The following is a 13,377-nucleotide window of genomic DNA, read 5'->3' on the forward strand; positions in this document are numbered from 1 at the left end:
CTGAAGGAAAAAGTATTCTTCCTGTTGTTTTCTTAGTCCACGCAGTCTTTATTTTTTTCCTAATTTTTTTCATTGAATCACAGTGAGATAAAGCCTTACAAAGCTGTTCATGATTAGATTTCAGTCATACAGTGTTTCAACACCCATCCCTGTACCGGTGTACTCTACCAGTGTACATTTCCCAGCAACAATCTCCCCAGTTTCCCTCCCATCACCATCACTCCCATCCCCCACTTCTCTCTCTCTCTCTCTCCCCACCTTTTGGGTCACTGTGGTTTTCAGTACAGTGCCTGTACTTGCTAGGTTATCTTGTATGTTCCTTTACCTCCTTTTAACATTCAGTTCTTGTCCAGTGTTATCATTTCCAGTGATTATTGTCATACTTGTCTCTTCTCTATCTTACCTGCCCTCTGCCCCATGCAGACTTGTGGTTGATTTCATCCATTGACCAGTCCTCCTACTCCCTGTTTTCCCTGGCTGTGGATATTAGTCTTGTACTACATATATATTTTTATACACCACAAATGAATGCAGTCATTCTCTACCTGTCCTACTTCTCACTCATTTCACTCAGCACGATACTCTCAGTAGCCATTCATTTATAGGCGAATTTCATGACTTCATTTTTCCTAACAGTTGTATATATTCCATTGTGTAGATGTGCCATAGTTTTTTTTTTTTTTAATTTTTAATTTTTATCCATTTGTCTGTTCTGGGACACAGGTTGTTTCCAGGTCTGACTATTGCAAATAGTGCTGAAACGAACATAGGAGCACAGATGTTTCTGCTGTGTTTTTGGGTCTCCGGGGGTAAATTCCCAGAAAGTCCACTCAGTCTTAAAGGGTACAAGATACAGGTTCTGGAGCTATAGTACAGCAGGTAGGATGCTTACCTTGCACGTGGCTGACCCAGGCTTCAACCCCAGCGCCCATCAGGAATGATACCTGAGTGCACAGCCAGGATACGCCCTAACACTGGCAGGTCCGTGCCCCACCAAAAGAAGTATACAAGATACTAATTTTTCCTTATATGTAAAATGACCTAAATTATGAGTTGCCTGCCTGAAATTATTTTTAGGTTACCAAAAAATACAAAGGGCAGAAATCTAAGGTAAAAGAAAGGTTGAAATATTGAATGGAACAACTACATGAGATGTGTTTTCCTGGAATGTCAAGTTTTGTTTTTAGAGCTCAATGTAATAAGGAGAAAGTTTGTCTTTAAATACTTTGTGCTTTCAGGCTAGTGAGATAGTACAGCTGATAGGGTACTTGCCTTGCACTCAGCAGACCCGGATTCAATCCCTGGCACTCCATATTGTGCCCCTGTGCACCACTAGGAGTGAGCACTGAGCCCAGAGTAAACTCTGAGCACCTCTGGATGTGGCCTCCTAACCAAACAAAAACCTTGTCCTAAAAGAATCTACAAAATCTACAAATCTAATAGTATAAATTTTCCCCCTACTACTTCAAAACTCTACTTAACATTTTTATATTAAGTGTGGAGAAACAGACATTTCTTAGAAGACATGTAAAGCACTGTACTGTCACTGTAGTCCTGTTGTTCGTCAGTTTGCTTGAGTGGAACCAGTAACTTCTCCATTGTGAGACTTGCTGTTACTGTTTTTGGCATATCGAATACGCCACGGGAAGCTTGCCAGGCTCTACCATGTAGGTGGGATACTCTCAGTAGCTTGCCAGGCTCTCTGAGATGGATGGAAGAATCGAACCAGGTTGGCTGCACACAAGGCAAACGCTGTACCCGCAGTGCTATCTCTCCAGTCCATGTAAAGAATACTAGTAAATGGTAATTGACTGGAAAGTAAAATAAAAAATAAGCTTTAATAAACCAGAACTACAAGTCGAAACTACATCCAATTTGAACACAGTGTTACCAAAGTATTTTTAATAATCATATTGCAAATATTTGTAGGACATCTGTCTAAATCACAATTTGAATTTCTCACCTAACTGGAATTATGTCCTTGGAACCAGCTTACTCAGTAACCCACCTATCTAAAAATATATCCTTTTATCTTCCCCAGTGTATTTTCTTCATTCTCCTCCCAACTTCGTTTTCAGATCTCGTTTATTTTTTGTCAGACACAGCCATTCAGTATCCAAGTTCCCATCTAGATGTGGTCATAGTATTTTTTAGAATACAGTGTACTCTAGGGCTGGAGAGGAAATTCTGTGGGCTGAGTGCATGCAAAAGGTTTCATTTTATCCCCAGCACCACCAGAAGTGACTTCTAAGAGAGGGCTGGAAGTAGCCCTTGAGCACTCAGGGCCTTATACAAAGCCAACAGCAAAATTAAAGATCTGTTCTCGGGACTGGGAAAATAGCTCACATGGCTGAAGTGAATGCTTTGCATGCAGGAACCTTGTATTTCATTCCTAGTACTGTGTGTGCGTATACATATATATGTATGTGTGTGCACACATATATATATATACACGTATATATATGTATAGATGTGTTGTAGAGTCAAGGTCTTAAGGTTTTTTTTTCAGGCTTATAGGAAAAATCACGTCACCTTGAAGTCATTTTTGAGCTACTCGAATTACAAGATGTTCTAAACAAAGTGAAGTAGATGCTCTGATTTTGGATAAACCATTAGGAGAAATTTGAATCATCTGACAGATGCAATGAGATCATAATTCTCCTGATACCGTATATTGTTCTGTCATGGTTTGAGTTGAGCTCTTAGATGTTTGATTACAGCTTTAGTTCTGAATATAATCTGTGCTCCATAACTATTTATATTTTGTGGATGACTTGAATGCTGGAGATGACAGTTATTCTGTGCTAAAGTCCCATGCATGTAATGATATTTAGATTGGGAAGTAGCTTCCTAGATTTGTGACTTGTTAAGGAGAGCTGCTTGAGAGAGAAACACCTGGCCAGATGTATCATGGCATTATCTTTTATTCCACTTCATGACAGTCATTTTGACAGATCATAGATAACGGAACATTTATTACTGGAACATTTATTCTCTAATGAAAGAATTAGGTATTCAATTAGCTCTTTTTTGCTTATCTTTCTGATAATAGTTTATTCAGGATTGGAAGCAGTGATTTCTTTTACATTATTTCTTAGCAATTGTTCTTTCTGCATTCATTGAACACAAGATTTTGGAAAGGTCAGATAGAGAAATTAGACTAAATTAGAATGAAATTGTCTGATATATCTTCAGCTCTTTTGTGGTTCCAGTGAGTAAAATTCCATTTTAGTTGCTTGATGATATTTTCTCATTAATCTCTTGATAATTATGTTTACATATAATAAGCTATTACTAGCTCTAATTAGCTTATGTCTGGATACTAAGGCTTTTGCCATTGTCTCTTCTGGTTTGTTCAGTATGTATTGGGCTTAAAGATAAGTTTGTTTAGGATACTGAATAAATTAAAGAGCTAAGCAAACATTAATGAAAATTCTGTCTGGAGATTGGAGAGATAGGACATTTGGTAAGGTGCTTGCCTTGCATGCAGCTGATCTGGGTTTGATTCCTGGCATCATATGTAGTTGCCCAAACCCTTCCCAGAGTGATCCCTAACCATGGAATGAGGAGTAAGCCCTCAGCACCGTAGGGTGTGACCACTCGCCCCACAAATTACGCTTATATGCAGGAGGCCTGCGTTCGATTCCTGGCACCACTTGGTGGTAGTCCTTGTGATCTCTGGATATAGGATAAATTACCCCCAGCAATAAATAAATAAAAATAACAACCTCAAACCACATTTATAAATGGTTAAAAATAAATGTAGTAGAATTTGCATATTATCCTATAATGCCAGTAATACAGGTTTTAGTCTTTTTTGGGAGACATGTAGTTCCAGGTGAGTTATTTATCTAGTTGCTATGACTTGTCACAGAACATTGGTTTATAAAACATACATGCTTATTAAAGTCAGAGTGGGCAATTTAATAAAATGATGCCACCTGGCTTCTTAAATTGTAGGTTGTGATCCCTGCATGGAGTTATATAACAGAATATGGGGATCATTTTAAAATGTATTTTTTTTTGGGGAGTCCACATCCAGCAGTGCTCAGGACTTACTCCTAACTCTGCTCAGGGGTCACTCCTGGCAGTAATCGGGGGACCATATTTGATACAGGAATCAAATCTGGGTCAGCTGCATGTAAGGCAAGCACCTTACTTGCTGTAATGTCTCTTGGGAAACAAGAATAAGTTCTTTATGATTTATTGTCAGTAAATGTTGAATTTTTTAATACCTGTTTCATATACCTGCAAACACAGAGTCGATAAAAATTTCTTAGGGCTGAGATTTTGCTCAATAGTAGAGCATTAGATTCCTGAAAAAGGAGGAAAAGAAGAAATTTATTTATTTATGTATTTGCTTTTTGGGTCATACTCGGCAATGCACAGGGGTTACTCCTGGCTCATGCACTCAGGTATTACTCCTGGCGGTGCTCAGGGGACTATATGCGATGCTGGGAATTGAACCCGGGTGGATCGAATGCAAGGCAAACACCCTACACTCTGTGCTATTGCTTAGCCCTGGAAAAGAAGAAATTATGGGGAGAATATGGAACATGAGTGGAAAAAGAGTAAGAAAACTTGATCTGTGAAATCTGAACATAAGTTTTTAAGAGGGATTTCCCAGGTGATTTGTTTTCCTAGTATTTCTCTCTAAATGATAAAAGCTAAACAACATCACTAAATCACCTCATCCAATAAAATAAATAGAAATTTCTTTTGATCAAGTATCTACTCAATTTTGAAATTTTCTGTTAAAAAAGAAGTTTTGTGTTAAAAGAATGTCTAAAGCAGGAGCCATGTAAAATTTACACTTTGCAGTTGGTTCGTATTATTCTTTTATTCATGTTTTGGTTTGGGGGCCCCAAAGGGAGATGCCCAGGGCTTTCTCCTGACACTGCTCCTGGGTGAGCTCAGGGGACGAAATGGGTGCCAAGGATCGAACTCAGGTTGGCCATTTGCAAAGCAAGCACCCTGTGTGCTGTACTGTCGCGGTTCCTCCTTTTGTTTTTATAAAACTATCTGTAGGTTTTCCCTTTGTCTCAGTTTTCTCCCTTATAACTTATTGTTGAGGAAAATGGTTCTTCTGTGATGTAGAATTTATTTGGATTATTGATTTTTTATATTTTTTTAATTGTGGTTTTGTCTCTTTTTTGTTATCTATTGAAATTAAATTCATGCAACATTATCCACCAATTCAATGTTTTGTTTAGTCCTCAGATTTTTAGTTTTAAAATCTATCTTCTAGTTTATAATAAGAAATTCACTGTTTTCGAGACAAATGTGTGAAGCATATTGTACTGTTAAGTCTCTGTCCCTATCTTCTCTGTCTTACCCTTTGCTAATATTAAAAGCTTAAAACAAATTTTTCACCTTTAAAATGTTTTATGTAGTCTACTTGTATTTATGTATGTTCTCTATTTTGTTTCTGTCCCCTTCAGTAAACTTAGCATATTATTTGTACATTTTGTGTGTGTGTGTGTGTGTGTGTGTGTGTGTGTGTGTGTGTTAGGGGAGGGGGAGAAAAGATTTGGATAGAACTTAGAGCTTGCTTTTCTCTTTCTCTCTCTCTTTCTCTCTCTCCCCTCCCTTCCTCACTCCCTTTCTTCCTTTCTTTCCCCCTTCCTTCTTTCCTTCCTTCCTTCCTTCCTTCCTTCCTTCCTTCCTTCCTTCCTTCCTTCCTTCCTTCCTTCCTTCCTTCCTTCCTTCCTTCCTTCCTTCCTTCCCTCCCTCCCTCCCTCCCTCCCTCCCTCCCTCCCTCCCTCCCTCCCTCCCTCCCTTCTTTCTTTCTTTCTTTCTTTCTTTCTTTCTTTCTTTCTTTCTTTCTTTCTTTCTTTCTTTCTTTCTTTCTTTCTTTCTTTCTTTCTTTCTTTTCTTTCTTTGATTCTTCTTTCTTCTTAATTCTGATTTAGCAGTTCAAGTGTCTACTGGTACAAACCTATTCTTATTAAAACTGTAATAATAGGAATGAAAGCTAATTTGATGACAAAAAAAACTTGGGAATGAAGTAGTTAAAGAAAATCAAATGCATCTTAAATATAAATACCTTGTGAATAGCTACTCTATTCCAAATTCTGGTCTCAGAGACAATTACAAAAAATGTGCCTCATATTATCAGGTCCATTCTCTAAAAACTAATGAGATCCACTGGAGAAACTCCTTTAGTATTTTTTTTTTAATCACAGATTTCTGTTGGTCCTTTCGTTGGTAAGTCATTTATAGCTGCATCCTTACATTCCAGTTTGCCTTTGTCATCGACTTGTCCTTTTTGAGGCCACATATTACTAACCACAGGAGCTACCAGATGGTAGATATATGGCCTCAGAAACTTTTTGTAGATCCAGAGCAGCACTGGAATGATGGTATAAGGAATGCCTACCATAGTGCCAGACTCCTTCATTGCATGAGACTTTGGCGGGGCTGGACAAGAGCCACATAAAGGTCTGGGCCCCAGCTAGAAGCTGCTGAGTAGCCTGGCATTACCCTGTCCACTGCCTGCCTAGCCTGGCTCAGTATCATGTGTGTCTTTAAAATGCTGTTGCTCGGGGCTGGAGCGATAGCACAGCAGGTAGGGCATTTGCCTTGCACCCAGCCGACCTGAGTTTGATTCCCAGCATCCCATATGGTCCCCTGAGCACCGTCAGGAGTAATTCCTGAGTGCAAAGCCAGGAGTAAGCCTTGTACCCTTGTGCATAGCCGGGTGTGACCCAAAAAGCTAAAAAAAAAAAAAAAGGCTATTGCTCTTCAAGGTAGATAGAGTAGTTCACTCCTATTTTCTGTTGTTGTTGTAACAAATAGTTCTCAGAAGATTGTCTTGTCCCTGTGCAGTTCTCCAATGATTGGCTATACATTTTTGCAATTGTATCTTTGCAGGTAGATACCAGGAATTGAAGTTGCTAAGGGATAAAGTAACTATATTAGTAACTTTGTAGAGACTGTTCCATAGTGTGAAATTCCTTTCCTTTCAATGGTTTTGTTAGCTACCTGACAGTGTAAGAGTTTTCTCTATCTTTGCTAACAAGGAATGGCATCAAATGATTGGCTGTTGACAATAGCTATCTGCGCATTTTAATTTATTCTCTTTTCATGTTAGTTATTTTGTTTGTTTTAAAGATGTAAGGGATATTTGCATTTTCCTACTCAGGGTTCTTAAACCCTTCAGTTGAATTTTTGATACAGCTGGATTGAGAGGGTCTGGAATATACTATACTATCTGAACTCAGTAATATTTCTTTGGAGGGTGGGCTCAAGGGCTATTCCTGGCTCTGGCTCTGTACTCTAGAGTAACACCCTCGGCCCCTCAATGCTAGGGGGAGGGGTGGAGTGGCAACTGTATGTGGTGCAGGGGATTTGAACCTGGGCCTGCCCCATGGAAGGGAAGTACTTTATCTCCTGTACTGTTTTTTTCTGGCCTGAATTCAATATTTCTCAGAGGTTAAAACTTGTAGCTTACAAATTTAATGCAAAATTGTGAATTGTGTTAAATGCATGGTTTATGAAGCACTGTAGCAATGTCATCCCGTTGTTCATCGATTTGCTCGAGTGGGCACCAGTAACGTCTCCATTGTGAGACTTGTTACTGTTTTTTAGCATAGTGAATAGGCCACGGGGAGCTTGCCAGGCTCTGCTGTGCAGGCGGGATACTCTTGGTAGCTTGCCGGGCTCTTCGAGAGGGACGGAGGAATCGAACCGAGGTCATCCACGTGCAAGGCAAATGCCCTACCTGCTGTGCTATGAAAAATTTACTTAAATAACCTATAAGCATTTTATAATTTTATTAATGTCACCTGACAGCTCATTTTTAATTTCTCATGCTTTATTGAGAGAATTGACAGGTAACATCACATAAATGTAAGATTATAACATAATTTTATGCCAAAAAAATCTTGTAAAATCATTGGAGAAAATGCCTGTCACCGTTATTGAAAGCCATGATGCTGTAGGTCATGATGTTTTTGTTTTGTTTTGAGGCCATACCCATTGGTGCCGGAGAGTTGGCATTGGGCATAGAGGTGCTTGGGGGATGGTTCGCTCTTGGTGGCTCCTTGGACCAATTCCAGGTCTCCTACGTGAAAGTGCTTCAGCCCTTTGAGCCGTCTCCCCTGCTGTAGACCATGACTATTAACAGCTTCAAGAGTAGCTCAAGCTTGAAGTGCTCTAAGATTCACTTACTTAGTTAAGGCATTTAGATGGCTTATTTATTTATTTTTATCATTTTCTTTAGTTATTTTAAGGCATATTTGAAAGATTTACATAGTGAAGGTCCAGAGCAATAGTACAGTGTGTAAGGCGCTTGCCTTGCACGAGGCTAATCTGGGTTTGATCCCCATCATCCCATACGGTCCCCCAAGCACTACCAATAGTAACTCCTGAGTGCAGAGCCAGGAGTAATAACCCCTGAACCTCACTGTACCTAACTGCCCTATAGCAATGTTGTTCCAGTGTGTATTCCTACCAGCAGCCTGCTTGCTTTCTGGTACTGAAATCATCAGTGGGTATTTTTACAACACATGCCAATTTAGTAGACCAAAAATTGGAATTTGATTTTAGTTTATCTTTTTATTACAAAGCTCACTTTGTAATATCTGTTTTGACCATTTTCCTTTTCCAGAATTTACTTCTCTTTCTAGGTGCTTCAAAATAAATTGTCTTAGATCAAAGGAAAGTAATTATTCCTTGGTCTATTAGTTTAATGTCTGTTTAACAGAGTGTGAAGAATACTTAGCCTAGATATCAGAGCACCTATGTATGTTTGAAGGTTGGAGAAATTGTCTAGACTCTTTTGTCTTACCAGGTAAACATATTGGGTTCATGATTCTGTGATTCTTTGTGTAGTTATTTTTCTTTTTTTAATTTAAGGGCTAGTCCTCTAAATTCCTTTAGAGGAATATTTCCTTTAAAATATTTCCTTTAAAAATCCTCTAGTTTTTAACAAGTTGCAGGTCAGTGCCCCCTCATCCTGTTACCCAGTCTAAGGATTGTGCTTTGCTCACAGTTTCTCTAATATTGACCATTGCTGTGCGGTGTTTCATCTAACCAAGGAAGTGATTAAACACTGACTTTTCTCAGGACTCATTGATCTTTAACTTAAATTTGCTTGCATAAATAGCAACTCTCTGTATAGCTTTGCCTGCAGGAACATTTTATGGTCAGTATTGCCTCAGTTTCACTTGTTACTTGAATGGCTATTTGCCATCATTCAAGTTAGATAAAGAATTTAATTCCTCATAGCAGTCAAGCTTTAAGTGCTGTATATAAGTCACATGGTTAATGGCTACTTTATGGAACAGTGCAAAAGACGAACCATTACCATCATTGCTGAAAGTACCATTGGATAGTGCTAGTTTAGAGCTTTGCCCTTGCTCTTGTCAAGGCAGAAACCACAAATATGATGAGGTGGAGGAGGAGGAAGATGCCAGACAGTGTTTCAGGCCTTGTGAGGAACATGTGTCCTGCCTGCCCAGCAGAAATGTTAGTAATCTTCGCAGTGAGCACAGGTTTGGCTTTTGGTTGCTTGATAGCATATTTATGGAGGTGCCAGAAAAATACTCCTTAAAGTTAGGAAATAAGAGTGCCAGTGTTGGGGCTGGAGAGATAGCACAGCGGGTAGGGCGTTTGCCTTGCACGCGACCGACCCGGGTTCAAATCCCAGCATCCCATATGGTCCCCTGAGCACGGCCAGGGGTAATTCCTGAGTGCAGAGCCAGGAATAACCCCTGTGCATCGCTAGGTGTGACCCAAAAAGCAAAAAAAAAAAAAAAAAAAAAAAAGAGTGCCAGTGTTGATACTGATTTTCCCACTAGTTGGCTCATCAAGATATTTAGGAGAGGTCTGTTTCCTTTTAAGGCAGGCCTTAATATTACAATTGAAGACAGTGGGATGAAATACTTTTGAGGCCTTAATTACTCCTGGCGGTGCTCATGGGACCATTTGGGATGCTGGGAATCGAACCCGGGTCGGCCGCGTGCAAGGCAAACGCCCTACCCGCTGTGCTATGGCTCCAGCCCCGAGGCCTTAATTTTTCAACCAAAAATTATATATTGATAAATCTTATGGAGATTCTCGTGGAATGTGACTGTGCCTTTGGAATTTTGGAATTTGAGGGCCTATGGTAAACCTCTGGTAAAATTCCTTTTGTGGGCTACATTTTTGGAAAGTGCACTTAGGGGAAACTTTGGATGTGCAACATTTTTTGTTGCAAGCAAATGCTAATTCTCATAGGAAGTGTTGGCTCCTGCTCACAATGAATAAAGTTGCTGGTGTTAAAAATAAGTAATTATTAGTTTTTTTTTGTTGTTGTTGTTGTGGTTTTTGGTTTTTGGACTATAAGTGGCTGTGCTTAGGGCTTACTCCTGGCTCTGCACTCAGGGGTCACTCCTGGTAGACTCTGGGGACTGAGTTGCCAGGTATCAAACTCCAGTCAGCGTTTGCAAGGCAAGCACCTAGCTGCTGTACTATCTCTTTAGCTTTCCAAAGTAGTTATTTTTGTGTTTAATCTTTATGCATTTTCAGAGACCTCTAATTTTGTTTTAAGACTGTAAAAACTGTGTTAACATTTTAGAACACTATACTTCTTGTTGCAGAAAGTATCCTGTTTTTAAAGTTTGCCTGTATTCTGGTTTTTGGATATTTTCCAGACATGTGAAATATTTTTTTCCTAGATAACTTGAATATTGGCTATAGAGAAAACTTTCAAAAGAATGTTTAGTGTAGGAGGCAGAGATTTGTTCTCAAATCTTGGATCTTTTCATCTGTTATCTTGCTTATTAACTTCTGAGGAGTAATAGAGGTAATATGTTTTACACATAGCTGTTGAACTTTTGTGTTGGGGCCATAACCAAGTCTGTTCTTGGGGGTTTTCTGGGTGATGCTCAGGGTACCCTGTGATCCTGTGACTTGCGTGCTTCTACTAGACTTTGTAGAACAGTAAGTGGTAAAGTATAAAACACCAAAAAAAATTTGTAATAGAACTTAGTGTCTTGAAAAATTTAAGCATTTAACCTTATACAGGTTAAATGTTCAACAGCTTAAAAGAAATTGATAGTGGGGTGGGGTTTAGGCCACAACCAATATTAGTCAGGTGCTATTCCTGGCTCTGCCAGGGATCAAGGGGACCACATATGTTAGGGATCGAACTGAAGTTGACTATATGCAAGGCAAGCCCCTTACCCCATTTGCCATGTCTCCGGCCCTGTGCTCTCTAATTTTGTTAATTGTATAGAAAGAAAAGAAGGTAGAGCTAAACTTAGGGGTGCTAGTTGTGGTTTGTAAGCATGTTTGAGAATATGAACCTTGTAGTAGGTGAGGGAATTAGTCATTTGGGTTTTTTGGAGGAGGAACCTTCAAGTCTGGGGCATTATTAGCCAGTGTAGTCTCTAATGCGCAAGTGTTCCTTTGGCTTATTCAGGGATCAGCAAGCATGATGTGGTAATGCCATACTGTGAATAAAGTGTAGTGTACCAGAAGATGAAATCATGGGTTCAAAACAATTTGCAGAACAGTGCTTACTTACTGTGTTCGTTTTTTGGTCTGACACAGTTAGACAGAACTTCTTAACAGGGTTGCAAGTAATATTTGATCTTGTCAGCCCTGGTCTAGTTACCCCTAGTGGAAGTAGCTTTCACTCTACTCCAGCCTTCCCTCAGTATGTCAAATTAAATTTTTTCTTTATGTGACAGTCACTGTCACTGTCACTGTCATCCCGTTGCTCATCGATTTTCTCGAGCAGGCAATAGTAATGTCTCCATTGTGAGACTTGTTGTTTCTGTTTTTGGCATATCAAATACGCCACAGGTAGCTTGCCAGGCTCTGCCTTGCGGGTGGGATACTCTCAGTAGCTTGTTGGGCTCTCCAAGAGGGACAGAGGAATCGAACCCGGGTCGGCTCCCCGTGGCGTATTCAACATGCCAAAAGCAGTAACAACAAGTCTCACAATGGAGATGTTACTGGTGCCTGCTCGAACAAATCAATGAACAATGGGACGACAGTGCTACAGTGCCATGTGCAAATAATACAGTTTTAATCTCATTTATAATAGGAATGGTATAATTGCTAATTCAGGTTCAGAGTTGCTGATATGATATAAAAGGGAAATATTTGTAAACTATAAGTGAAAGTTGCTACATTGAAATGAATTTGCATGTTTCAAACATAGTTTGTCACTTGCATTCTTTTCCTGCAGAGGTCTAGATATGCAACTTACGTACATATCTTTTAGAGAGACAGTTGCATTATGAAAATAGTCCTGGATTTGGATTTCTAGGAGAGCTTAAAATAATAGAGGTGAGAGGGACTTTTATGCTGGAGAGGACTCATTACAGTATTAGGCAAATTTTCTTTCTAGCTTTCACATTTTTGCTTTTAAAATGAGGATCATTATATTATAAAGTTGCAAAGTAGATGCAAATGTAATGCTTTATAACATGCCTGAAGTATAGGAGACGTTTTGATTTTGTGAGATGTAGGGAAGGAGTTGGAGGAGGAAAGCTTGGCAATGAAGTCATTATGAAATGGGAAGCGATACTTTGGAGAAGGTTGCTCACCGTCTTTCGGAGCTTGCATGGCCATCTTTTTGACCTCTGCAATGAGGAAGTGGATAAACCTTTTTACTTTAGAAGTTTGTTTCTTAATATAAGTGGTTTCTTAAAGTACTTAGCAACTTTTCTCTTCCCCCTGGTAAGTTCTGACACAGTCTTATCAAAATTGTGATAATGTGATAATGTAACTGTGATTGAAGAAGTAGAAATCTGACTTGATGTGCATTTCTGCTTTTAATACAAAAGCAAATAAAGTCCTGTAAGTGGGTAAAAATGGAAGTGGGGAAATGTGCTTTATCTTTGTCTTATATAGGGCCCCCCCTCGCGGTGTTTGGAGCTACTACTGGTTTCAGGGATTACTCCTAGTAATACACAGGGGACCATAGATGATGCTAGGGATCAAACCAGGGTTAGCGACACCCATAGGTGGTGCTAGGGGGATTGTACCAGAGCCAGCTGCATGCAGAGCAAATACATTTCTTGCTTTTTGGAAGGATGTAATTTGCTTTACATAGATATCATTTTTTTAAATTCAATTTTTAAAAATCTTCTACAATTAAAATGATTTCTTAGCAACATATTAGCTTTCTCTAGTTTGAAAATGATAATGGAGAAAATTATTACTAGATTTTTGGTCACTGAAAATATGCAAACTTTAGCAAGATGATGATTCAGGAGAATCTAATGAAAAATGGAATGTGATTTATAAGGAAATTAGCAAAAAGCTTTTCCATATTTCTGCATCAGAGTATTTTCTAAGAGTCATCTTTATTTTTGAATATTACTAAGTTCATAAACATCCCGAAATAGAAATACACTTTTATTCATTTGTTTGAATGTA

At 39.1% G+C, this 13,377-nt stretch overlaps 2 protein-coding genes across 2 annotated transcripts in view; one reads left to right on the top strand and one right to left on the bottom strand.

Moving 5' to 3' along the window:
- ERP44 (endoplasmic reticulum protein 44) overlaps positions 1-13,377 on the top strand; it is a 78,987-nt gene that overhangs the window by 2,005 nt on the left and 63,605 nt on the right. The window lies entirely within an intron of this gene.
- Positions 5,995-6,790, bottom strand: LOC129400826 (UPF0729 protein C18orf32 homolog). Its single transcript, XM_055123851.1, has one exon. It carries the CDS (start codon positions 6,398-6,400, stop codon positions 6,176-6,178), a length of 225 nt encoding a protein of 74 aa, XP_054979826.1. The 5' UTR covers positions 6,401-6,790; the 3' UTR covers positions 5,995-6,175.

Source organism: Sorex araneus, chromosome 1, assembly GCF_027595985.1.
Source record: "Sorex araneus isolate mSorAra2 chromosome 1, mSorAra2.pri, whole genome shotgun sequence".
In the NCBI taxonomy this organism is placed as follows: Eukaryota; Metazoa; Chordata; class Mammalia; order Eulipotyphla; family Soricidae; genus Sorex; species Sorex araneus.

Bases quoted from the DNA above. Each gene is read 5' to 3' on its own strand.
- LOC129400826 (XM_055123851.1), bottom strand. From the start codon at position 6,400: ATGAAGGAGTCTGGCACTATGGTAGGCATTCCTTATACCATCATTCCA.